Genomic DNA, 25,750 nt, shown 5'->3' with positions numbered 1-25,750 from the left:
AGATGTGCCAAGTATGGTCCGAATAGGTCTACATCCTGATGTAGCTCTCATATAAACCGATCTCCACAGAATTTGTCTTGAACCTCTAGAGGGCGCAATTCTTTTCCGTTATGGCTGAAATTTTGCACAATAACTTTTTCTATTACATAAAACATACATGTCAAGTATGGTAAGAATAGGTCCAAACCCTAATATAGCTAACATATAAACCGATCTCCCGATTATACTTCTTGAGTATATAGAGAGCGTTGGTGGTATCCCATTTGCCTGAAATTTTGCACAATGGCCTTTTCTATGACCTTAACATACATGTCAAGTATGGTTCGAATAGGTCTAAAACCTGATATAGCTCCCATATAAACCGATCTCCCGATTATACTTCTTGAGCATTTAGAGGTCGTTATTCTTTTACGATTTGGCTAAAATTTTGCATAATGGCTTTTTTTGTAACCTTTAACTTATATGTCAAGTATGGTCCGAATAGGTCTAAAACCTGATATAGCTCCCATATAAACCGATCTCCCGATTATACTTCTTGAGCATTAGAGGTCGTTATTCTTCTTCGATTTGGCTAAAATTTTGCATTATGGATTTTTTGTGACCTTAAACATATATGTCAAGTATGGTCCGAATAGATTTTAAACCTGATATAGCTCCCATATAAGCCGATCTCCTGATTAAACTTCATGAACATCTAGAGGGCGCAATTCTTTTCCGATTTGGCTGAAATTTTGAAATTTGTCATGTATGGTAAGAATAGGTTTAAAATCTGATATAGTTCCCATATAAACCGACTTCCCGTGTATATTTCTTGAACATCTACAGAGCGTAAATGACGTTTTCCATGACATCTTAAATATATGCTAAGTATGGCTTAGATCGGTCGAGATTTGGATATAGCTGCCATATAGACCGATCTCTCGATTTAAGATCCTGGGCCCATAAAAGTCGCATTTATTATCCGATTTCGCCGAAATTTGGGGCAGTCAATTGTGTTGGGCCTTTCAACATTCTTCTTCAATTTGGCTCATATCGGTCCAGATTTGGATATAGCTGCCATATAGACCGATCTCTCGATTTAATGTTTTGGGCCCACATAAGGTGCATATATTGTCCGATATCACCGAAATTTAGGACAGTGAGTTGCGTTAGTCCCTTCTACCCAGATCGGTCCAGATTCGGATATAGCTGCCATATAGACCGATCTCTTGATTTAAGGTTTTGGGCCCATGAAAGGCGCATTTATTGTCCGATTTTGCCAAAATTTGGGACAGTGAGTTGTGTAAGGCCCTCGGACATATTCCTGCAATTTGGCCCAGATCGCTCTAGATTTGGATATAGCTGCCATATAGAGCGATCTCTTGATTTAAGGTTTTGGGCCCATAAAAGTCGCATTTGTTGTCCGATGTCGCCGAAATTTTTATCAGTGAGTTGTGTTAAGCTTTTCAACATTCTTGTTCAATTCGGCTCAGATCGGTTCAAATTTGGACATAGCTGCCATATAGACCGATCTCTCGATTTAAGGTTTTGGGACCATAAAAATCGCGCATTTATCGTATGACTTCCCCAAAATTTGGGAAAGTGAGTTGTATTACCTATTCGACATCTTTCTGCAATTTGGTTCAGATCGGTTCAGATTTGAATATAGCTGTCATATAAACCGATCTCCCGATTTAAGGTTTTGGGCCCTTAAAAGGAGCATTTATTATCCGATTCAGCCGCAATTTGGGATAGTGAGTGGTTTTACGCCAGTCGACATCATTCTTCAATTTGACTCAGATCGGTCCAGATTCGGATATAGCTGCCATATAGACCGATCTCTCGATTTAAAGTATTGGCCCCAAAAAGGCACATTTATTGTACAATTTCGCCGAAATTTGGGACAATCACTTATGTTAGGCTTTTCGACATCCTTGTAGTATATGGTTCAGATGAGTCTATATTTGGATATGGCTAAAAGATCAAAGCTAAAGATCAAAAGATCAATATTTTATTCTACAAAATTAAACAATGACTTGTACTTATTAGACGACTCAATGTCCGTGCAGAATTTTGTCCAAATCAGACTATATTTCGATACAGCTGCTATGGGAGCATAAATTGTGAATTTTTCACAGGATTATGACGAAAGGTGGTTTACATGTATTCCCGTGATGGAGGGTATCCAACAACAACGACATTGAGATCCCATGCCTGTTTCAGTTGCAAGCCATTCCTTTGAATGAGAGGTTTTATAACAACGTCTCCAAAGGGTTTGGTTGGCATATGGCATATGTATACTAGCTGAACCTAACCCTCTCCGCTGCCCCTTCTTTACTCTCTCGGCCCGGCCCGAACTTAACGCCTTTTTACTTTGTTTTTGTCTTGTAGTGCAGACTCACAAGAGTAAGTAGTGCAGACTCATCTTAAGCACTTGACTCTACTCCATAGAAAATAGGGCCACGCATATAACACCCCCACAACAACCTTCGCCTCGCACATCTACCAGCTCCATTTTGTACTCTCACTTATCTCTTGTTCTCAGAATATGGCATTGCATTCACACAAATAACGGATGCTTAAGTAAAAAGCAACAACAATTTGTTATTTCTTCCGTTTGGCCGTATTATGCAAATTTTGCCCCTTAGGAACAGGGGTAAACTTCTCACAGGGCATTGCATTCACACAAATAACGGATGCTTAAGTAAAAAGCAATAACAATTTGTTATTGCTTCCGTTTGGCCGTATTATACAAATTTTGCCACTTAAGAACAGGGTTAAACTTCTCACATATCAAAGTTTAAGCTCAATGATAAGGGGCTTCCTTTTTATAGCTGAGTCCGAACGGTGTGCCGCAGTGCGACACCTCTTTGTAGAGAATTTTTCACATGTCATAGTATCTCACAAATGTTGCCAGCATTAGAAGGGGAAAACCATCGCTGAAAATTTTTTCTGATAGTCTCGCCAGGATTCGAAGCCAGGCATTCAGCGTCATAGGCGAACATGCTTACCTCTGCGCTACGGTGGTCTCCATAAAACTCTTGCCCGTTTTTTTGACAAAACCAAAATTTTTATCATTTTTGTTTTTTTTTTTTTTTTTTAAAAAACTTTGTGCTTTAATGTTTAATGACAATTTTTTTTTGTTTTTCAGAGCGTTCCTATCAATGTAACGCTGCAACGTAAAAAATCTTTGCCCGATGTCCAAGAACTGCCACGTGCTACAGAGGCTATGAGCCGCGAAGAGGTATCCGCTTTGGGCTCAGCTAGACGCGAAGCGGTACGACGACAAATCGAAATGAATGAAAAGCTCAAAGCGAATCCATTGTTATATCTCGTCAGTCCACAAGTAAAAGTAAGTTAAAATATAAAAGAAAAACCAATATCGGGAAAAAGATAAACCACCAATTTGGAACATATTTTCTTTCTCTGTATTCCTTTATATCTCTCCCTCTCTCTTTTCATTTGTTTTTGCCATATTTCAGGATTGGTTCTCACGACAACAGTTGGTGCTATTGGTGCTTTTTGTAAATATCATATTGGCCATAATCTTTTTCAAAATGCTGACATAGCGAACACTTACGCCGCCATCACAGCCACCTTCTACAACCCAATTGTTGCACAGACAGACGACGACAAAGTTGCAGAATATGCAAAATTTTAATACAACTTTTTTTCGACTAGACTCAGTTTTTCTTAGCCATGGAGAAGCTCCACATCGATATCATCATCGAAGGCCAACAAAACCCAAGTCAAGGGGTCTTTAGTGAAACACCCTTTTTAGACACAAGCATACAAACAGACAACCACTACATACTGCTATATGCATACATATAAAAAAATTTTAACTTACATAGACACTGAAAGAAAAGGGTGCTTGATGAGTAGAGAATGGGGCTCCATTATTTTTACTACTATTTTTTTTTTTTGTAAATCATTTGAATTTAAACAAATGTTTTATTTATTTTTCTAAATATAAAATAAATAAAAAAAAATATTTTATATTTATATATACTATATATACAATACAAACACACATACATATATATATAAATATAAATAAATATATCTATATAAATATTATTTAGCATTTGCAGTAAATATTTGTAAAAATCCCCCTTAAAAAAAAAATCATGAAGAACAAAGAAAAACAAAAACAAAAACCAACTTCAAATACTTAGACTGCAAAATTGTCAAACACAAGAAAAAGAACTTGAAAAACTTATTAAATTATTAATTGTTATTTAAAAAAACAACACATATGGGAAATTAGAAAAAAATATAATATGTACATTGTATATATTTTAATTTTAAATTAAAAAAAAAACAACAAAACAAAACCCCCTCTTTTTGAAAAACTCAACACACATATAGGCAAAATTTGTTATAATTCGGCAAAGGAAAGCAAGAAAACAAGTATAGAAGCATTTCATTTTGAGAATGCTCTAAACCTCTCCCACTCTCCCACTCACTTACCTTGACTTATCTTGCGAAGATTTAGTATACAAATCAATGAAAGAGAGAGAAGCAAAACAAACAAAAAATCTAAAACGAATTTTATATACTTTCTAAAAGATCTAGTATATCGATTTAGCAAAAATTTTCAATAAAAAAAAAAAACAAAAAAAAAAACAAAATTAGATTTTTTTCAAATTCAAAAATAACGAGAAAATCAATTTTTGAAGCCACAACATACAACTACACCATACTACACTACTCTATGCTACATCTTAACATGAACATACGTACTACACACATACACCTACATACATACACACTCTTACATATATATAAATATTTTATATGAAATTCGTCTAACAATCGCCCTCCATCCATACATTTTGGTCATCGTAACCTTGTCACCCATTCATGATGTGATCATTATAATGCAGAAGTTGTTGAATGAACCGAACAGCCTCGATTATAGTGAGTTTGTATGAAATGTTAAACTGAAATGCATTCAAAGTATCGATCGATTTATGTTTATGTTAGTACATACATATTTATTTTCAAACCAAAACAAAACAAAACTTACTATTATTTTTTTCGGCTTAATTTATTTATTTATTTATTTATTGATTTTTGTTAACAGTCCTTCTAAGTTATATGATGAATTTGAACTGTTCAGTTAGTAAATTTTGTATTTATTAATAAAAATTTATTTGCAAGACATCTTAAATTCTATGAAATTTTTATTTTTTCAATTTTTTTTTTATAGAAAACAAGTAAAAAAAGCAAAAGTCGGGCGGAGCCGACTATACATACGACCTACACCTACCCTAAGAATATAAATTCAGGCAATAGATATAAGTATAGGAGAGCTATATCTAAATCTGAACCGACTTTTTTCGAACAGATAGATTAAAAATTGTTATTACAACGGCTACATAAGGGTAAATCGGGCAATACATATATATGGGAGCTATATCTAAATCTGAACCGATTTTAATGAAATATTGCAGATATGTTGAGATCAGCAGCAAAACAATTCATGCCAAATTTTGTGAAGATTGGTTGAAAATTGTAGTTACTGCGGCCATTAAAGGGCAAATCGGGCGATACATATATATGGGAGCTATATTCAAATCTGAACCGATTTTGATGAAATCTTGCACATATGTTAAGATCGATGACAAAACAACTCAAGCCAAATTTTGTGCAGATCGGTTGAGAATTTTAGTTAGTACGACCATTTAAGTGCAAATAGGGCAAGACATATATATGAGAGCTATATCCAAATCTGAACCGATTCTGATGAGATCTTGTATATATGTTAAGATCAGCAACAAAACAATTCAAGCCAAATTTTGTGAAGATCGGTTGAAAATTGTAGTTACTACAGCCATTTAAGTGCAAATCGGGCGATACATATATATGGGAGCTATATCAATATCTGAACCGATTTAGATGAAATCTAGAATATATATTGAGATCATTAACACAACAATGCATGCCAAATTTTTTGCAGATCGGTTGAAAATTGTAGTCACTACAGCCATTTAAGGGCAAATCGGGCGATACATATATATGGGAGCTATATCTAAATCTGAACCGATTTTGATGAGATCCGGCATATATGTTAAGATCAATAACAAAACAATTCAAGCCAAATTTTGTGCAGATCGGTTGAAAATTGTAGTCACTACAGCCATTTAAGAGCAAATCGGGCGATACATATATATGGGAGCTATATCTAAATCTGAACCGATTTTGATGAAATCTTGCAAATATATTAAGATCAGCAGCAAAACAATCCTTGCCAAATATTGTGCAGATCGGTTGAAAATTGTAGTTAGAACGGCCATTTAAGTGCCAAACGAGCGATACATATATATGGGAGCTATATCTAAATTTTAACCGATTTTCATGAAATCTTGCAGATATGTTAAGATCGATGACAAAACAATCCTTGCCATATATTGTGCAGATCGGTTGAAAATTGTAGTTAGAACGGCCATTTAAGTGCCAAACGAGCGATACATATATATGGGAGCTATATCTAAATTTTAACCGATTTTCATGAAATCTTGCAGATATGTTAAAATCAGTAACAAAACAATTCATGCCAAATTTTGTGAAGATCGGTCCAAAATTGTAGTTACTACGCCCATTTAAGTGCAAATCGGACGATACATATATATGGGAGCTATATCTTAACCTAAACCGATTTTTACCAAAATCAATAGCTTTCGTCCCTGAGACAAAAAAGTGTTAAGTGCAAACATTTTGTGACGATTGGACGTTAAATACGACCTGTACTTTGATTACAATAATACAAGGACTCACAGACGGACATGGCTAAAACGAATCAGAAAATGATTCTGAGTCGATCGGTGTACTTATCAATGGGTCTAGCTCTTCTCATTCGTAGCGTTGCAAACAAATGCACAAACTGTACCACAGTGGTGGTGTAGGGTATAAAAATATCAAGGATTTTGCGGCGATATTGTTGTTGTTGTTGTAGCAGTTTGTTATACCCACCACCATAGGATGGGCGTATACTAATCTAGTCATTCCGTTTGTATCACCTGGAAATGTTGATCTAGATCGTCTCGACATTCTAAATCGAACTAGCCATGTCCGTCCATTCGTCCATCCGTCCGTTCGTCTGTCAAAATCACGATAGCGGTCGAACGCGTAAAGCTAGCTGCTAGAAATTTTGCACAGATACTTTACATTGATATAGGTCGTTGGGTGTTTCAAATGGACCATATCGGTTCAGTTTTGGATATGGCCCCCATATAAACCGATCCCCGGATCTGACTTTTTGAGCCCTTAGAAGCCCCAATTTTTAACCGATCTGGCTGAAATTTGGAATAAAGACGTGTGTCATGACTTTCAACATCCATGCTAAGTACGATTCCAATCGGTTTTTAAGCAAATATAGCCCCCACATAAACAGATTCCCTGATTTGACTTCTTGAGCCTTTAGAAGCCTCAATTTGCATTCAATTTGGTTGAAATTTAGAATTTAAGTTATAACTTCCAACATACATGCTAAGTTTGATCCGAATCCGGCTATAAAAAGATAAAGCCGCCTTGTGTCATGACTTTCAACATCCATGCCAAGTACGATTCCAATCGGTTTTTAAAAAAATTATGGGCCCCACTAAAACAGATCCTCGGATTGGACTACTTCAGCCCGTAGAAGCATCAACTTTTATCTGATTTGGATGAAATTTTAATGAAAGACTTGTGTTATGATTTCCATCACAAATGTTAAGTATGAGCTGAATCGGTCTATAAACAGGCTAGCCCCTCCATATAAACCGATCCTTCGATTTGACTTCGTCAGCCCTTAGAAGTCTAAATTTTCACTTGATTTGATTGAAATTTGGCCAAAAATCCAATGTTAAGACTTTTAACACCAGTGCGAAGTTTTATTCGAATAGGTCAATATGGAGATATAGGCCCCCTATGTACCGATATCCCGACATGACTTCTTGAATCCAAAACAAATAAAAAGGCGTTAAGTTCGGCCAGGCCGAACTTTGGATACCCACCACCTCTGGTGTATATGTAAACCACCTTTCATCAAAATCCGGTGAAAATTGCATACCTTATGTCCAATTGCAGTTATATCGAAATATGTTACGATTTGGATCAAATACTAATAAGTGCAGTAGCTATATTATATAGCTATATCTAAAAATAAACCGATCTGAATCATATACGACATGGATGTCGAAAAGCCTAACATAAGTTACTGTGCCAAATTTCGGCGAAATCGGACAATAAATGCGCCTTTAATGGACCCAGGACCTTAAATTGAGAGATCGGTCTATATGGGGACTATATCAAGATATAGTCCATCTGCCTATGGACCAAAAAAGATTGTGTGCAAAATTTCAGCTCAATATCTCTATTTTTAAAGACTGTCGCGTGATTTCAACAGACTGACGGACAGATAGACGGTCATAGCTAGATCGTCTTAGAATTTTACGATGATCCGAAATATATATACTCTGCTGGGTCGGAACTCGCTATTTCGATGTGTTGCAAACGGAATAATCAAAATGAATATACCCCCATCTTTCGGTGGTGGGTATAAAAATATCAATGATTTTGCGGCGATGCTGTTGTTGCTATTTGCAGTTGCAGTTTGATGTCTTCTATATTTCGTCTGTTTGATTCTGTTGAGTGTCCAGACTCAGGAACTCTGCGATGGGGTGCGTCCAGAGGGAACTGGGTCTGAGTCGAGTGGGTCGGGCTGGGGAGTTAAATAGGTGCAGTGTGCCGTGGGGTCCCTGGCCACAATGAGGACAAACATCTTGCATGTCGGCATAAATCCTTGCTCTGTAGAAGTTGAGGCGACTGCATCTGCCGGAACGTAATTAAACCAGAACTACTCTGTTTTGTTTTGCCATGAAGTTAGTTTAATCTAAAAAATTAAATGCCGAGACCATTCTATCGATAAAATGTTTGAATATTTAAGGCAAATTGGAGTGTTCTTTACGATACTGACTATGTTTGTGGCCCCCTTTTGACATGTGTTAATTTGAAAATAATTTATAAACGTATTTAACTTTCAAATATCTTTCATTAAAATCCCTATCCCTATCCCGTTTGATGTAAATGTTCATTTGGAGCATAAATTTGGGATGGGGCAACCATGCGGGATTAACCAAAATTTGTATATAAGTTTCGTATTCTACTCTCAAATACCTTTCGTTTGAGTCCCACATTGTCCCGATCGGGCTAAATGTTCTTTTGGGGGTGGTTTTTGGGATGGGGCGGCCCTCCTGGGAATTGGCCCTAAATTTTTCGTATTCTGCTATCAAGTACCTTTCGTCTGATTCCCACATTATTCCTAACGGCCTACATGTCCGTATAGGGATGGTTTTTGGGATGGGATGGGCCCTCTGGCAATTGATACATACAATCGGCCCCAAATTTCAATATAAGTTTCGTATGCTACTTCCAATTACCTTTCATTTGATGCCCATATTGTCCCCATCGGTAAACATGCCCGTTTTTGTGAGACTTGGGGTAGGGCGTCCCCAGCAGTTATTTGACCCCAACTTTTTAAAACAAATTTGTGTTATCATATGGAGGTATAAAAAATTTCAATCGATGAATCCGTCCTCGGGATCTGGCGTTGGGAAACTTGGTGAAATATCCTATTTTCACGGAGGGCCCAAAACTCGGTTCAGCCGTTCTTGAGTCTACTCGGAAAAAACAAACAAAGCATAATAATTTCATTTTTATAAAAAAGAATAGCTGAACCCCGCACGCTCCAATGCACCATTATTAACACCAGGCGAAAAATATGTTTCTTAGTAACTACCATATGTATCTCTCCCGTATATAATTAGGATTGCGAACTATTCCCAATAGGTTTGCAAGTCATTCCTAACAGGGATACGAATTATTTCCAACAGGATTGGGAACTATTCCCAACAGGGTTGGAAACTAATCCCAACGGGGTTGGAACTATACCCAAAAGAATTGGGTACTATTCCAATGGGGTTGGGATTTTATCCCAACAGGTTTAAGAACTACTCCCAATAGGATTGGGAATTATTCCCATAAGGGTTGGGAACTATTCCCAACGTGTCGAGAACTATTACCAACAGGGTTGGGAACTATTCCAGACAGGTTTGGGAACTATTTCCAACAGGGTTGGGATCTAATCCCAACATGGTTAGGAACTAATCCCAACAGGTTTGGGAACTAATCCCAACAGGGTTGGAAACTATTCTCAACAGGGTTGGGAACTATTCCCAACGGGGTAGGCAACTATACCCAACAGGGTTGGCAACAGATTTGGAAAAATTCCCAAAGCGGTTGGGAACTATTTCCCACAGATTTGGAAAAATTCCCGAAGGGTTTAGGGAACTATTCCCAACAGGGTTGAGAGCTATTCCCAACAGGTATGGGAACTTTTCCCAACAGGATTAGAAACTGTTCCCAATAGGATTGGATACTATTTCCAATAGGTTTGATAACTATTAATAACAGGGTATGGAACTATTCATAACGGGGATGGGAATTATTCGCAACAGGTTTGGGACCTATTCTCAACAGGTTTGGGAACTATTCCCAAAAGAGTTGGGAGTTATTCCCAACAGGGTTGGAAATTATTCCCAACAGGGTTGGGAACTATTCCCAACATGGTTGGGAATTATTCCCAACAGAGTTGGTAACTATTCCCAACAGGGTTGGGATTTTATCCCAACAGGTGTAAGAACTACTCCCAATAGGATTGGGAATTATTCCCATAAGGGTTGGGAACTATTCCCAACGTGTCGAGAACTATTACCAACAGGTTTGGGAACTATTCCCAACAGGGTTGGGATCTAATCCCAACATGGTTAGGAACTAATCCCAACAGGGTTGGGAACTATTCCCAACAGGGTTGGGAACTATTCCCAACAGGGTTGGGAACTATGCCCAACAGGGTTGGGAACTATTCCCAACAGGATTGGGAACTATTCCCAACAGGATTGGGAACTATGCCCAACAGGGTTGGGGACTATGCCCAACAGGGTTGGGAACTATACCCAACAGGGTTGGGAAAGCACCGCCCGACTTTTGCCTTTCCTTACTGTTGTTTTTAAAATGCATTATGAATTAAGTCCCACTTTTATCCCATAGTTATTGATCGATCGATATGTAACATGGTTTTCCTTATTGAGGAATGTACCTTTAATTGAAGTTAATTTTGATTTTCTTTCTCTAGTTTTTTTTTTTCAACTTAACTTTAAGTTTTAAAAATTAAATGGCCTTTTTTTACCCTCTTACTTAGGCTAAACCAAAAACTGATTCAGAGCTAAAATGCTAAATAATCTACACAGAAAAATTAAGGCTTGCTTACAGCTAGCCAAGCCTTTCTACTAACATACCTTTTTGGCTCTTCACTATTTTCCTCTTTTGCTGAAAGAAGAAGCCTCAACCCTAAGAAAAACAAGTGCAATTACTCTAAAGATTGGCAAACAATTTAAATAAGTCTAAAAAATCCCAAAAACAAAACAAAAAACTAATCAATCTAAGTAACCTATAACAAAAACTAATTTAATCGCATTTTTATACGTATCAAAATTTTTTTGAAATTAGAAAAAATAGATGAAAAATCTTTAAGCAAATATGATCATGGTCACGAAACCAATTGCAAGGAAACAAAGCAAACACTACATAAGTCGATGTGCATTTTTTTAAACAAAAATATACTGTAAAACGTTAATGAAACTCCACTGATTGTCTAATATAAATAATAATGGGAATAATAAAATTTTTCTTTTGCGCTTAAAAAATTATATATACATAGATATATATATATTGGAAGCATGGTACTGAATTAAGGCAATTGCCCATCTAAGAAATTTTTAATATTAAAAAATCATAATATGAACAAAATACTAATTTCTTCTATAGCATAAATCATATAAATATTAGCTTTCATAAATAGCTCGCCTGGTAGGAAAGAGCACTAAATAAAATTTATTATACATACTACATGTATTGTAATCAAAATACAAAACAAACAACCAAACCAGACACAACAAAAAAAAAAATTATGAAATATGAGAAAAAAAAACGAATGAAATTCAAAATAAACAAAAAAGTACTATCATTAAAAATATTGGGGTTTCTTATGATTCATAAAGCCACTCCACTTGAAAAACCTTAAATGGTCATAACTCCTTAACTAAGCCTTGTAGAGATGAACTGAGGTTACTTCGTAATCACTTCCAAAAATTCAAAAAAATTATGAAAATCGGCTGGAAAAGTAAATTTTCCCTTCCAAAACATAAAATGGCCATATCTCCTTAACTAAGCCTCGTAGAGCAAAACTAAGGTTAATTCGTGATCACTTCCAAAAATTCAAAAAATTTATGAAAATCGGCCAAAAAATTTAATTTTCCCTTCCAAAACTTGAAATGGCCATATCTCCTTAACTAAGCCTCGTAGAGCAAAACTAAGGTTAATTCGTGATCACTTCCAAAAATTCAAAATTTATGAAACTCGGTCAAAAAATTAAATTTTTCCTTCCAAAACTTAAAATGGCCATATCTCCTTAACTAAGCCTCGAAAAGCAAATCTAAGATTAAGTTGTGATCACTGCCAAAAATTCAAAAAATTTATGAAAATCAGCCAAAAAGTTAAATTTTTCCTACCAAAACTTAAAATGGCCACATCTCCTCGTAGAGCATAACTAAGATTAAGTTGTGATCACTGCCAAAAATTAAAAAAAATATGAAAATCGGCCAAAAAATTAAAATTTCCCTACCAAAACTTAAAATGGCCATATCTCCTTAACTAAGCCTCGTAGAGCAAAACTAAGGTTAATTCGTGATCACTGCCAACAATTCAAAAAATTTATGAAAATCGGTCAAAAAATTAAATTTTTCCTTCCAAAACTTAAAATGGCCTTATCTCTTTAACTAAGCCACGTAGAGCAAAACTAAGGTTAATTCGTGATCACTCCCAAAAATTCAAAAAATTTATGAAAATCGGCCAAAAAATTAAATTTTCCCTTGCAAAACTTGAAATGGCTATATCTTCTTAACTAAGCCTCGTAGAGCAAAACTAAGGTTATTTCGTGATCGCTTCCAAAAACTCAAAAAATTTATGAAAATCGACAAAAAAGGTAAGTTTTTCCTACCAAAACTTAAAATTGCCATATCTCCTTAACTAAGCCTCAAAAAATTTTTAAAAATCACCCAAAAAATTAAATTTTTCCTACCAAAACTTAAAATGGCCATTTCTCCTTAACTAAGCCTCGTGGAGCAAAACTAAGGTTAATTTGTGATCACTTCCAAAAATTCAAAAAAATTATGAAAATCGGCTAAAAAATTAAATTTTCCCTACCAAAACTTAAAATGGTCATATCTCCTTAACTAAGCCTCGTAGAGCAAAAGTAAGGCTAATTCGTGATCACTTCCTAAAATTCAATAAATTTATGAAATACGGCCAAAAAATTAAATTTTTTCTACCAAAACTTAAAATGGCCATATCTCCTTAACTAAGCCTCGTAGAGCAAAATTAAGTTTAATTCGTGATCACTTCCAAAAATAAAAAAAATTATGAAAATCGGCCAAAAAATTAAATTTTTCCTACCAAAACTTAAAATGGCCATATCTCCTTAACTAAGCCTCGTAGAGCAAAATTAAGGTTAATTTGTGATCACTTCCAAAAATTCAAAAAATTTATGAAAATCGGTCAAAAAATTAAATTTTTCTTTCCAAGGGTTAATTCGTGATCAGTTTGAAATTTAAATAATTTATGAAAATCAGCCAAAAAAATTTATTCTTTAGAGAAACTTAAAATGGTGATATCTCCTTAACTAAGACTCGTAGGGCAAAAGTAAGATTAATTCGTTATCAGCCCCAAAATCTCAAAAAATTTAGGAAAATCGCTTAAATAAAACTCTGCATAGTTTATGTTTGATTTAAGAATGTGTGTTTAAAAAACGATTGTTCATATGTTTATTGTGAGAAATTATCAAAAGTTGCTGATTGCTACAATTAAATATTCAATTTTTTAATTACAAATATACTTCTTCTTCATTTCCCATGCTGGAATCGATTTCATTTATTCAGACTAAAAAAGTTCAATCTCAATTTTTTCATGTTTTTGTTTGAAAGGAATATTTTTTTAATTAAAAAAAACTGTTATTCGAAGACGACCCAGGCTTATTTGTCAATGTTTATCAATTGGTTTTGGATGTCTTAATTACCTAGAGCCTTATATTTACACAGAAATATATTTTCCATGCAAAATTTTCTAATTGCAAAAATATAAACAAAATAAACATACAAGTTGGCATCTTTTTTCTTCTTCTTAATTTTCAAAAAGAAAGCATCTTCTTTGTTTTTTTTTTTTAAGATTTGAAAAAATTATGTCAAATCTTTTTATAATTTAAACATTATGAAACCTATGAAACTAAAACTGAAAAGAAGAAAAAGGAAAAAATAAAGAACTTAAAAACACGTTAGAACAACATTTGAAATGGAAACGAAACGAAAAAAATAATGAAAATCGAATAAACAACTAAACAGAAAAAACTCATAAGGCGCCTGGTTTTAATGAGAATGAAAGTTTTGGTCGTGAGTTATTTTTCCCTAAAATGACTTTCTGTTCCTCCTTGACTCGTTTCTCTTGCTCCTTGCGCATACGCTGACGTTCTTCGTCCATCAAACGTTGCTCCTCAATAATGGCCAAACGTTCCTCAGCCTGAAAAAGAGAACAAAAAAAAAAGTTGAATATTTTGAGATATAACATATTATTTTATACGCAAAGGGGTCTCAACTACTAAAATAGGTTCAGTAATGGTAGCAGTTTTTTATAGACGCATATAAACAATTTTTAGTCCTTTGTGATACCATAGTTAATGTTTTTTCAGCGGCAGAGAGAAGCGGACTACATGGCGTCCCATACGGCCGCTACCCTCCGCCTTACAATAATTTTCAAATACTCCAGATCTCGGAAATGGATGGTGCGATTCAAATGAATCTTGATTTTGCTCTCTAATAGTAACCTAAAGACAAATAATTTGGCACCCAAGTTTGGAGTGGGGTGCGCGGGAGGGCCTCTCCTCAAATTTGCCAAATGGTTATAAAAACCATTCATGACAATATGGGATTCAAATAAAAGGTGAGAGGAGAGAGCGAATCCGATATCTAATTGTAGGGCCAAGTGTTTGGGCGGAGATATTTACCGACCATGGCAATATGTAGCTCAAATGAAAAGGATTTGAAGTAGCGCACGAATACACACTTTCGGAACCAGGTTTCTGCTCGGCACGGGATAACTATGAGCTGGAACTTTGAACTTCTATCTGTGTGGTGGTCATCATTGTCACGAGTGGAATGCTCCATAGCATTCGAGTGGAGTAGCTGTAACTGCATTCGCGGACAATCAGTGGTCAGGCTGCCAGATTAATATGGAAGAAAATCAACTTCTGAAGAACAAAATCGGCATTCTCGCCACTTAAATTTTAAAAATCGATAAAATATCGAAACATTTTTTTAACATTAGTTTTAATAGAAAAAAATAGGTTAACAGGTCTTAAGTTTGGCTGAAGTTGGGTATGAATCCACCATAACGGATCGGTATCCAAAGTTAGGCACGGCTGAAATTAATGAGTTTTACTTGTTTTTTAAAATTTGGTTAGGAATTGCTTCCGGTATATACTTAGGAAGTAAAGTCGGATAATCTGTTTATATAGGAGCAATAGACACGGATTCAGACCATACTTGGCATCGATGTTGGAGGTTATAGTAGTAATCACTGTTCAAAATTTCGGTCAAATCAATTAATAATGACACCCTCTAGAAGCTAAGAGAGTAAAATCGGGAGGTCGGATTTTACGTGAGTTGAAGGTGTTAGGAAAAATTATGCAAAACTTCACCCAAAAAGAAGTACAATCGGGAATCGGTTTATATGGGGGATAAACGGTTATGGACCGATTGAGATTTTACTTTACAAAAATGTTGGAGGTCATAAAAGAAATCGGTTTGCAAAATTTCAGCCAAAGAACTTCTCCCTCTAGAGGCTCAGGAATATAGCCCGATATAGACGGCGATCAAGAATACATACAATCGGAGTTGAATATTGCTTGATGTTGTAAACGTAATGACAAAGTTAATATATCACTTCATAGGGCACGGTATGTACAAGAAGAATTTTTAAAAATAAAAAGTCAATTTAAGGGCAAGAGCGGGAGCGGGGCGAAAAAAAAACTTGTCGGAGCGGATCGGAAAATAGGTATGCGCTCGGGATCCCTGGTTTAAATCAACACCCCTAAGCGACCACATCACTTGAGATAAGTATGCCTTAAATCATAAATTCTAGATTTTCTAAAATTTAGCTAAACCTACACCTAGGTCTACAGTATTTCGTTGGGTGTCGACGAATATAACAACAAAGACCCTCTGGGTAAACGTATGGATCAACTCTGGACACCGTTTTATCAGATGCACTAGAAAATACAAAGTCAAGTCAAGCCAAACGTTAAATTGGGCTGATTGCAATCGGAATAATTTGGATGGCGACAGGTTCTGTGTTCTCTTGTCTTTGCATTTGGAAAAAGCTTTTGACAGTGTGAATTATGGTCAGCTGTTATTTAAATTGCAGAACCTTCATCAGTTCTCGAGTAGTGCATATTGTTTGTTGTATTCTTATTGATATGACCGACAACAAATGGTTTGCGTGAATGGTAATTGTAGTGAAGTTCTTAATGTAAGAAGCAGAGTGCTGTATAGGGTCTGTATTGGAGCCCCTTCTGTTTATTTTATATATTAATGATGACTTGGGTGAATTGTCGAATTGGTTGTTGTTATTGGTCATTGGTTATTTAAAGGCGCCAATGATTCGCCTTGTCATACCGAGCACCATAGGCACTCAGGATTTCTGCAAGAACCGGTGCCGCCCGGCATATCACTGAGACTCTCACCTCGTTACCGCTGATCGTAAGCGACTGCCGTTGCAGCTACTCCGTATTGAGCCTTCCACTGTGGATGCGTCTGGTAGTTCGCAGCTAAGCTTCTCGTGACAGCAATGAACACCACACAAATTGGGGCTCAATGTTCCAGCCTGTGTGGTGCTCACAGCTATCCCGTGCCGTGCAGGGACATTATACCAGAAGAAACAATATTAGGTTGCCCAAAAAGTATTTTTGGGATTTTTCATATAGCCGGCGTTGAGAAATTTTTTCAACGGCTTGTGACTCTGTAATTGCATTCTTTCTTCTGTCAGTTATCAGCTGTTACTTTTAGTTTGCTTTAGAAAAAAAGTGCGCAAAATTTTGTTTACATTTGTTTGTTTGGCGTCAATTTTAATATGGAGCCAAAGGAGCATTTTCGTCATGTTTTACTTTATTATTTCCGTAAAGGAAAAAAAAAGTTAAAAAGTTACGAGATGTGTATGGTGATAAAGCCTTAAAAGGAAGACAGTGTCAAAATTGGTTTCGCAAATTCCGTTCTGGAGATTTTTCACTTAAAGATGAGCCACGTTCAGGTCGGCCAAATGAAGTTGTTGATGACCAAATCAAAGCATTAATCGAATTGGATCGTCATGTAACTGAGCGTGAGATAGGAGAGAAGTTAAATATACCAAAATCAACCGTTCATTATCACATAAAAAGTGTTGGACTGTTGAAAAAGCTTGATATTTGGGTACCACATGTATTGAAAGAAATACATTTAACAAACCGAATCAACGCTTGTGATATGCACCTTAAACGCAATGAATTCGATCCGTTTTTAAAACGAATCATAACTGGAGATGAAAAATGGATTGTTTACAACAACGTTAGTCGAAAACGATCATGGTCCAAGCATGGTGAACCAGCTCAAACCACTTAAAAGGCTGATATCAACCAAAAGAAGGTTATGCTGTCTGTTTGGTGGGATTGGAAGGGTGTGGTATATTTTGAGCTGCTTCCAAGGATTAATTCGAATGTTGACTGTCAACAATTGGACAAATTGAATACAGAATTGGTCAATCGTAGAGGTGTCATATTCCACCGGGACAACGATAGACCGCACACATCTTTGGTCACTCGCCAAAAACTGAGTGAGTTTGGCTGGGAACTTTTGATGCATCCACCATATAGCCCTGACCTTGCACCATCACACTACCATTTATTTCGATCTTTGCAGAACTCCTTAAATGGTAAAACTTTCGGCAATGATGAGGCTATAAAATCGCACTTGGTTCAGTTTTTTGCAGATAACGGCCAGAAGTTCTATGAGCGTGGAATACAAAATTTGCCAGGAAGATGGCAAAAGGTTCTCGAACAAAATGACAATTATATATTTGATTAAAGTTCATTCTAAGTTTTATTAAAAATGCATTTACTTTCTTTTAAAAAATCCGCAATTACTTTGCGGTAACCCATCGGCTCCTGCTGCCTTGTGCTTTCGACAGACAGACGGACGGACGGACATGGCTAGATCGACGTAAAATGTCATGACGATCACGAATATATATATTTTATGGGGTCTTAGACGCATATTTCGAGGATTTACAAACAGAATGACGAAATTAGTACACCCCCAACCTATGGTGGAGGGTATACAAACTTCAGCGTAGATATTCCCCTCCTAATGCTAGGCAACATTCGTAAAGTAATATGGCATACAAAAACTTCTCTCCAAAGAGGTGTGCCGCAGTGTGACGGCTATAAAAAGGAGGTCGCTTATCATTGAGCTTAAAACTTGAATCGGACTGCACTCATTGATATGTGACAAGTTTGCCCCTTTTCCTTCATGGGCATAATTTGCAATTTGCATTAAGCTGTAGTATATGGTTGCCCAAAAAGTAATTGCGGATTTTTCATATAGTCGGCGTTGACAAATTTTTTCGCTGCTTGTGACTCTGTAATTGCATTCTTTCTTCTGTCAGTTATCAGCTGTTACTTTTAGCTTGCTTTAGAAAAAAAGTGTAAAACAAGTAAAAGCGTGCTAAGTTCGGCCGGGCCGAATCTTATATACCCTCCACCATGGATCGCATTTGTCGAGTCCTTTTTCCGGCATCTCTTCTTAGCCAAAAAAGGATATAAGAAAAGAGTTGCTCTGCTATTAAAACGATATCAAGATATGGTCCGGTTCGGACCACAATTAAATTATATGTTGGAGACCTGTGTAAAATTTCAGCCAATTCGTATAAGAATTCCGCCCATTGGAGCTCACGAAGTAAAATAGAGAGAACGATTTATATGGGATCTGTATCGGGCTATAGACCGATTCAGACCATAAGAAACACGTTTGTTGATGGTCATGAGAGGATCCGTCGTACAAAATTTCAGGCATATCGGATAATAATTGCAACTTCTAGGGGTCAAGAAGTCAAGATCCCAGATCGGTTTATATGGCAGCTATATAAGGTTATGGACCGATTTCAACCATACTTGTCACAGTTGTTGGATATCACAACGAAATACTTCGTACAAAAAGTCATTCAAATCGGATAAGAATTGCGCCCTCTAGAGGCTCAAGAAGTCTAGACCCAAGATCGGTTTATATGGCAGCTATATCAGGTTATGGACCGATTTAAACCATACTTGGCACAGTTGTTGGATATCATAACGAAATACTTCGTGCAAAAATTCATTCAAATCGGATAAGAATTGTGCCCTCTAGAGGCTCAAGAAGTCAAGACCAAAGATCGGTTTATATGGCAGCTATATCAGGTTATGAACCGATTTAAACCATACTTGGCACAGTTGTTGGGTATCATAACAAAACACGTCGTGCGAAATTCCATTCCAATCGGATAAGAATTGCGCCCTCTAGAGGCTCAAGAAGTCAAGACCCAAAATCGGTTTATATGGCAGCTATATCAGGTTATGAACCGATTTAAACCATACTTGGCACAGTTGTTGGATATCACAACAAAACACGTCGTGCGAAATTCCATTCCAATCGGATAAGAATTGCGCCCTCTAGAGGCTCAAGAAGTCAAGACCCAAAATCGGTTTATATGGCACTATATCAGGTTATGGACCGATTTGAACCATACTTGGCACAGTTGTTGGATATCGTAACAACACACGTCGTGCAAAATTTCATTTCAATCGGATAAGAATTGCGCCCTCTAGAGGCTGAAGAAGTCAAGACCCAAGATCGGTTTATATGGCAGATATATCAGGTTATGAACCGATTTCAACCATACTTGGCACAGTTGTTGGATATCGTAACAAAACACGTCGTGCGAAATTCCATTACAATCGGATAAGAATTGCGCCCTCTAGAGGCTCAAGAAGTCAAGACCCAAAATCGGTTTATATGGCAGCTGTATCAGGTTATGGACCGATTTGAACCATACTTGGCACAGTTGTTGGATATCGTAACAACACACGTCGTGCAAAATTTCATTTCAATCGGATAAGAATTGCGCCCTCTAGAGGCTGAAGAAGTCAAGACCCAAGATCGGTTTATATGGCAGCTATATCAGGTTATGAACCGATTTCAACCATACTTGGCACAGTTGTTGGATATCGTAACAAAACACGTCGTGCAAAATTTCATTCTGATCGGATAAGAATTGCGCACGCTAGAGGCTCAAGAAGTCAAGACCCAAGATCGGTTTGTATGGCAGCTATATCAGGTTATTGACCGATTTGAACTATACTTGGCACAGTTGTTGGATGTCATAGCAAAACACGTCGTGCAAAATTTCATTCCAATCGGATAAGAATTGCGCACTCTAGAGGCTCAAGAAGTCAAGACCCAAGATCGGTTTATATGGCAACTATATCAAAACATGGACCGATATAGCCCATTTACAATACCAACCGACCTACACTAATAAGAAGTATTTGTGCAAAATTTCAAGCGGCTAGCTTTACTCCTTCGGAAGTTAGCGTGCTTTCGACAGACAGACGGACGGACGGACATGGCTAGATCGACATAAAATGTCGCGACGATCAAGAATATATATACTTTATGGGGTCTCAGACGAATATTTCGAGTAGTTACAAACAGAATGACGAAATTAGTATACCCCCCATCTTATGGTGGAGGGTATAAAAAGTATATTTGATTAAAGTTCATTCTAAGTTTTATTAAAAATGCATTTACTTTCTTTTAAAAAATCCGCAATTACTTTTTGGGCAACCCAATAATATTCTAGATTTCAATTATTTAGGTTATGTTTTAAACAACTTACCAATTTACGCTGGGCTTCTTCGATTTTGCGATTGTTTTCAGCCAAAATTTCTTCTAGCTCCTCCCGTTTCTTCTTCTCCTCTTCCTATAAATTAGGGAAATGATGGCATGTTATTAAAGCATTTAGAGCATTCGAGTTACAAAATCATTAAAAGCTTATCATTATTGTAATTGAAACTAAACTAAAAAAAAAAAATAAAACAAATTGATTTATTTCTCAATTTTCATTGCATGGGAAATTGCTTTTGAAAGTACATAGGGAGCACCCTTGGGTTTTTTCTTTGGCTTTTTACGTTGGCTAATGGCAAATATATTAATTTGTATATACACATAGTTGAATACATATATAGAGAGAGAGAAAAAAAAAAACAATAGATGAAGATAGTTATACTTAACACTAAACAAATACTCATGGCTTTTATTTGGTGATAATAATTGTTAATAGTTAAAAAAAAATTATAATAATATTAAAATGTTCTTTTGAGAGAGATAGAGTTCTTTTGTTTTTGTGGCTTTTTGAGGTTATTATTAATATTAGAATGTTTTCATTGCCATTTTGTGTGTTTTTGGTTTTTTTTTTTTTTTTTGATTTTTTTCATTTTAATCCATTTAAATTTCAAAATTTTACTTACAATCATTTATTTCAACACCGCGTTTCCAATATGTACTTTTGCATTTCAAAATAGTATGTAGTAGTAGTGGTATGTACATGTTAATTACAAGTAAGTTACTCTAAACATGTCATTTTGAACAACAATTAACAACAACAACAGAACATTGCAACAATGGTCATTTAACTTAAAAAAAAGAGATACAACAGAGTTCGAGATACAAAATATTCAAGTGGTTTAGATAGAATATATCGTTTTGTATGATCTAGAAGAGGTGGATGATGAGCTTCATATATAGAGAGAGAGAATTCATTTAAATATATGAAGAAGAGGCGGGCCGCAGCGGTGCAATTATTGCTGTTCTTTCTTCTGGGTTTTCTGGTATTTGAAAGCAAACCTCACTTAAGGATCGTTTGATTGATACAAAGGAAAATGCCCAACAAAAACAAATTGTTATGGAAATTAAGCTTTTAGATGATTTTTTTTTGATTTCGAGAACAACAACTTTTCCTTTAAATGCCAATTTTTTGGATCATATTTTTTCTTTTTTTTAGTTTATGTGTGGTATGGTTGACCGAATATTCGCGTGCATTTCTACAAAATAAAGATGCTGGTATTACAGTTTTTGGAGCGAGCGCCTTTCTCTGGGATTTGATTTCGTTCGTTTGTACGTTCGGTTGCCTTGATGATGCTAAATTGAAAACTTACTTCCAAAGTCCACACATGGTCTAGTCTCTTGACGGCTACATTAAAGCGTTTTTAAGCTTGTTTTTCTTTTTTTTTCGCTTTTGAGTTTATATTTTTGTGATCATTTGTAGTAGTGGTAGTAGTAGTAGTAGCAGATAGAGTACGTGTGTGTGTGTGTGTGTTTGTTTATTTTTTTTTTGTTGTAGTGTTGAGAGGCTTATTCTTTTGGAGTGTGAGTAACTGTATGTTTGGTTTTGTGTGTGCGTGTATGTGTGGAGCACATTCTCCTTCTCCCAGGAGTAGGAGCTGAGTATTACAGCCCACACAAAGTTTATTTTGTTTTGATTTTGCAGAAACTCGTCGGCGAGTTTCCACACAAACAAAAATCAAAATTTATGGAAAAATAAATTTGTAATTAAAAAAATCAAAGATAGTTTTGCATACAAAAAAATCTCAGATACAGTGGTAGAGTTTGGCAGAGTGGTAGGATTTAAATAGAAGAAGGATAAGGGTATGTAAAGGATATGGAATGATAAAGGAACTGAAACTAGTTTTCCTTAATGGGATTTCTTTGGATGGGGGATGGGGTTGGGGAGGGCTGTATAATGTTGATGATGGCAAGGAATATGAAAAGTTTTTGGGTTATTCTTGTTTTCAATGAAGTCTTGGAGTAGATATGATGACACAAGAGCTCCAAGTTTACTACTAAATCCCTGAAAACGAGCACCTACCTCTCTGCGGCGTTCTTCTTCGCGTATTTGCTCACGCCTACGCTCTAATTCGAGCATCATTTCGCGTTCCATTTCTGCTTTGGCTTCTTCAACGCGACGCTTAACCTCTTGCTCGATTTCGTCTCGTCGCTTTTCTAGTTCCTCCTCCACACGTTTTTTCACAAGCATCTCTATGCGTTTCGATGCTTCTTCTTCGATTATCTAAAAGCCACAATTACAAATAAACAAAAGCCTTGGCAGTCTATTAAACAAAACAACACTTACTTTCTGTTCGGCTTCCTTTTGCCTTCTCTGTCTTTCCATTTCGGCCAAACGTTCCACCTGAGTATATACGGAGAGACATGATATAAATCTCACATTTCCCCAACATATTTTGTCATATTTACATAATCCCTTACAATCAACCATCAGTCCTAAAGGACTCTTACCTCATCCAGTTTCTTGTAGCGGCTTCTTTTGTGACGACTACTTCTATGGCTGTGCGAATCACTGTCTGTGTATGAACTCGTGGAAGTCGTTGAAGATGATCTCTTCCTGCTGGACCTATGATGATGATGATTGTGTTCACGCTCTCTATCCCTTTCCCTATCCCTGCTCTCCTTTTTGCCCTGGCCATACTCATAGTATACCTCAGAATCTTTTTCTCGTTTCCTTTCGCTGTGATGTGATTTACTGCGTTTTTTATGTTTACTTTTGTGATGCCGCCGCTTGGGCGTTGGACTACGTGACCGGGAACCCATTGTGTTGGAGATGTTAATGATAACTTTTCTTTATAAAATTTTAAACAAAATGTTTTTCTTTTCTACACTCATGGATGTGTTCTGAGATAAATTTTTGCAAAGGCCTTTTCTTCTAAAACCCAATATCGATTGTTGACGCAATGAACGATTGATGGATAGTTTGTCTGGTCGGGTAGGTTTAATAGATGGCGCTGATATTGAAAATGCAACATTGCTTAAATTGATAGTGGTTCGCAATGGTGGCTTTACATGTGAAGATTTTTTGAATGACAGATATCGAAAAATATACACAGACCTCATGGCGAAACAATTAAAGGTGGTCTCATTTGTACAACAACCACAAATCTATGGTGCAATGAGCCATATTGCCATCAAGCTGATCGACGGTTTGCCAATACACACAAAGAGATTTGTGTGCGTACATGAGTAGAGAATATGCGAGAAAGAAGGTGATAACAAAGAGAATGCAAACAAAAATCTGACATCTAAATAACGTCCGGCTGTTAACAGCTGTTCGCCTGCGACCTCCTTGTCAAATCCGCCTTGTACAGATCAGTGGTGCGATTCCCACTTTTTTTCTTTATCGAACCGATATCGTTAAATAAAATGTCGGTAAAACAACAACAAATTTATTTTGATTTTAAAAATTCTTAGTGAAATTTTTGTTGTTCAGTTAACGACAATTATAGATAAAAAGAAGAAATGGCAACAAATTTATTTTGATTTGAAATTACATTTGATTTGGGTGTAAGAATTTTTTTTCTTCTTAATGAATTTTTTATTATTCAAAAAGAAAATTTATCCGCTAGAAAAACTCCAGCGCTGTACACTGCCCTTACAACGTGCCTAGGTCCATTGCACATCCTGCATTAAAGTATCTCTCCCTGCATCCCGCGCTACGCAACCTGTCGTTGCACGACCAGTCCACGACTTCTGCCAGCATCCGAAGTCATGGTTCCTCAATTCAAGTGTAAGGAACATCCTGTTTCACGAAATATTCGGCTGCAGGGCATTTGTCACCGTGCAGCCCACGTCACCTCCACCTAGAAACACGCACAGGGGAAGTCTTATTGATTCCGTAGCACGTTCTGTGTCAATCAGCGATCCTGGCAGGAGGCAAGTGGGGTGTGTATTTCCAAGCCCGGCAAGGCACGTTATGCGACACCAAAGGCCTACAGACCTATAAGTCTTACGTCCTTTCTACTCAAAACCATGGAACGCATTGTGGATATCATGATAAAGAGTAGGACATACAGCGAACTGCTTAAATGTAGCATGCCAATGCGAAGAGTGTGGAGACTGCCCTACACAGATGCTACTTTGGATTAAGCAAGCAGTTTAAAAACAAGGCCACATCTCGACAGACGGAGGTTACACTATACAAGACACTTGGGTCATTTTATTTATCGATCGGTTTTTATGGGAGCTATATCATGTTCTTGACCGATTTGGATCGTACTTGGCACAGTTTTTGGGAGTCATAACAGAACATGAAATTTCAGTCAAATCGGACAAAAATTGCAGCTTCCGGGGGCTCAAGAGGTCAAATTGGGAGATCGGTTTATATGGGAGCTATATCAGGTTACAGACCGATTCGGACCTTACTTTGCTCAGTTGTTGAAAGTCATAACAGAACACTATGTGCAAAATGTCAGCCAAATCGGATGAAAATTGCGGCTTCCAGGGGTTCGAGAATTCAAATCGGTAGATCGGTTAATATGGGAGCTATATCCAAATCCGAACCGATATTGCCCATTTGTAATCCCCAATGACCTACATCAATATTTAGTATCTGCGCAAAATTCGACCACTGCGTTCGACCACTATCGTGATTTCGACACACGGACAGACGAACGGACATGGCTTGTTCGAATCAGAATGTCGAGGCGATC

At 36.6% G+C, this 25,750-nt stretch overlaps 2 protein-coding genes across 19 annotated transcripts in view; one reads left to right on the top strand and one right to left on the bottom strand.

The window, feature by feature from the left end:
• LOC106091193 (uncharacterized) overlaps window positions 1–5,155 on the top strand; it is an 82,675-nt gene extending 77,520 nt beyond the window's left edge. For all 18 annotated transcript variants that reach the window (XM_059364569.1, XM_059364568.1, XM_013257643.2 and 15 more), the window contains 2 exons: window positions 3,131–3,331; window positions 3,462–5,155. In XM_059364569.1, coding sequence (XP_059220552.1) covers window positions 3,131–3,331; window positions 3,462–3,548 — 288 coding nt within the window. In that variant the 3' untranslated portion in view covers window positions 3,549–5,155. The remainder of the gene's footprint in view (window positions 1–3,130; window positions 3,332–3,461) is intronic.
• An 8,700-nt stretch (window positions 5,156–13,855) lies between these two features.
• LOC106087034 (UPF0430 protein CG31712) lies at window positions 13,856–23,990 on the bottom strand. The gene is made up of 5 exons (XM_013251911.2): window positions 23,547–23,990; window positions 23,383–23,439; window positions 23,119–23,319; window positions 21,091–21,174; window positions 13,856–14,652 (listed from the first exon to the last, which is right to left on the bottom strand). The coding sequence occupies exons 1-5, from the start codon at window positions 23,856–23,858 to the stop codon at window positions 14,485–14,487; spliced, it is 822 nt and encodes a 273-aa protein (XP_013107365.1). The 5' UTR covers window positions 23,859–23,990; the 3' UTR covers window positions 13,856–14,484.
• Between the last annotated feature and the right edge of the window lie 1,760 nt (window positions 23,991–25,750).

This window comes from Stomoxys calcitrans, chromosome 3 (assembly GCF_963082655.1).
Source record: "Stomoxys calcitrans chromosome 3, idStoCalc2.1, whole genome shotgun sequence".
Taxonomy (NCBI): Eukaryota; Metazoa; Arthropoda; class Insecta; order Diptera; family Muscidae; genus Stomoxys; species Stomoxys calcitrans.
The sequence above is the reverse complement of the archived record's forward strand: the minus strand, read 5'-3'. Positions and strand labels throughout refer to the sequence as shown.

What these genes read in the sequence shown, in the direction of transcription:
- LOC106087034 (XM_013251911.2), bottom strand. Translation starts at nt 23,858, where the DNA reads ATGGGTTCCCGGTCACGTAGTCCAACGCCCAAGCGGCGGCATCACAAA. An exon ending in AAAAGGAAGCCGAACAGAAA is followed by an intron (nt 23,320 to 23,382) that starts GTAAGTGTTGTT and finishes TGTGGCTTTTAG; the next exon opens with ATAATCGAAGAAGAAGCATC. An exon ending in AAGAAGCCCAGCGTAAATTG is followed by an intron (nt 14,653 to 21,090) that starts GTAAGTTGTTTA and finishes TCTCTTTTTCAG; the next exon opens with GCTGAGGAACGTTTGGCCAT.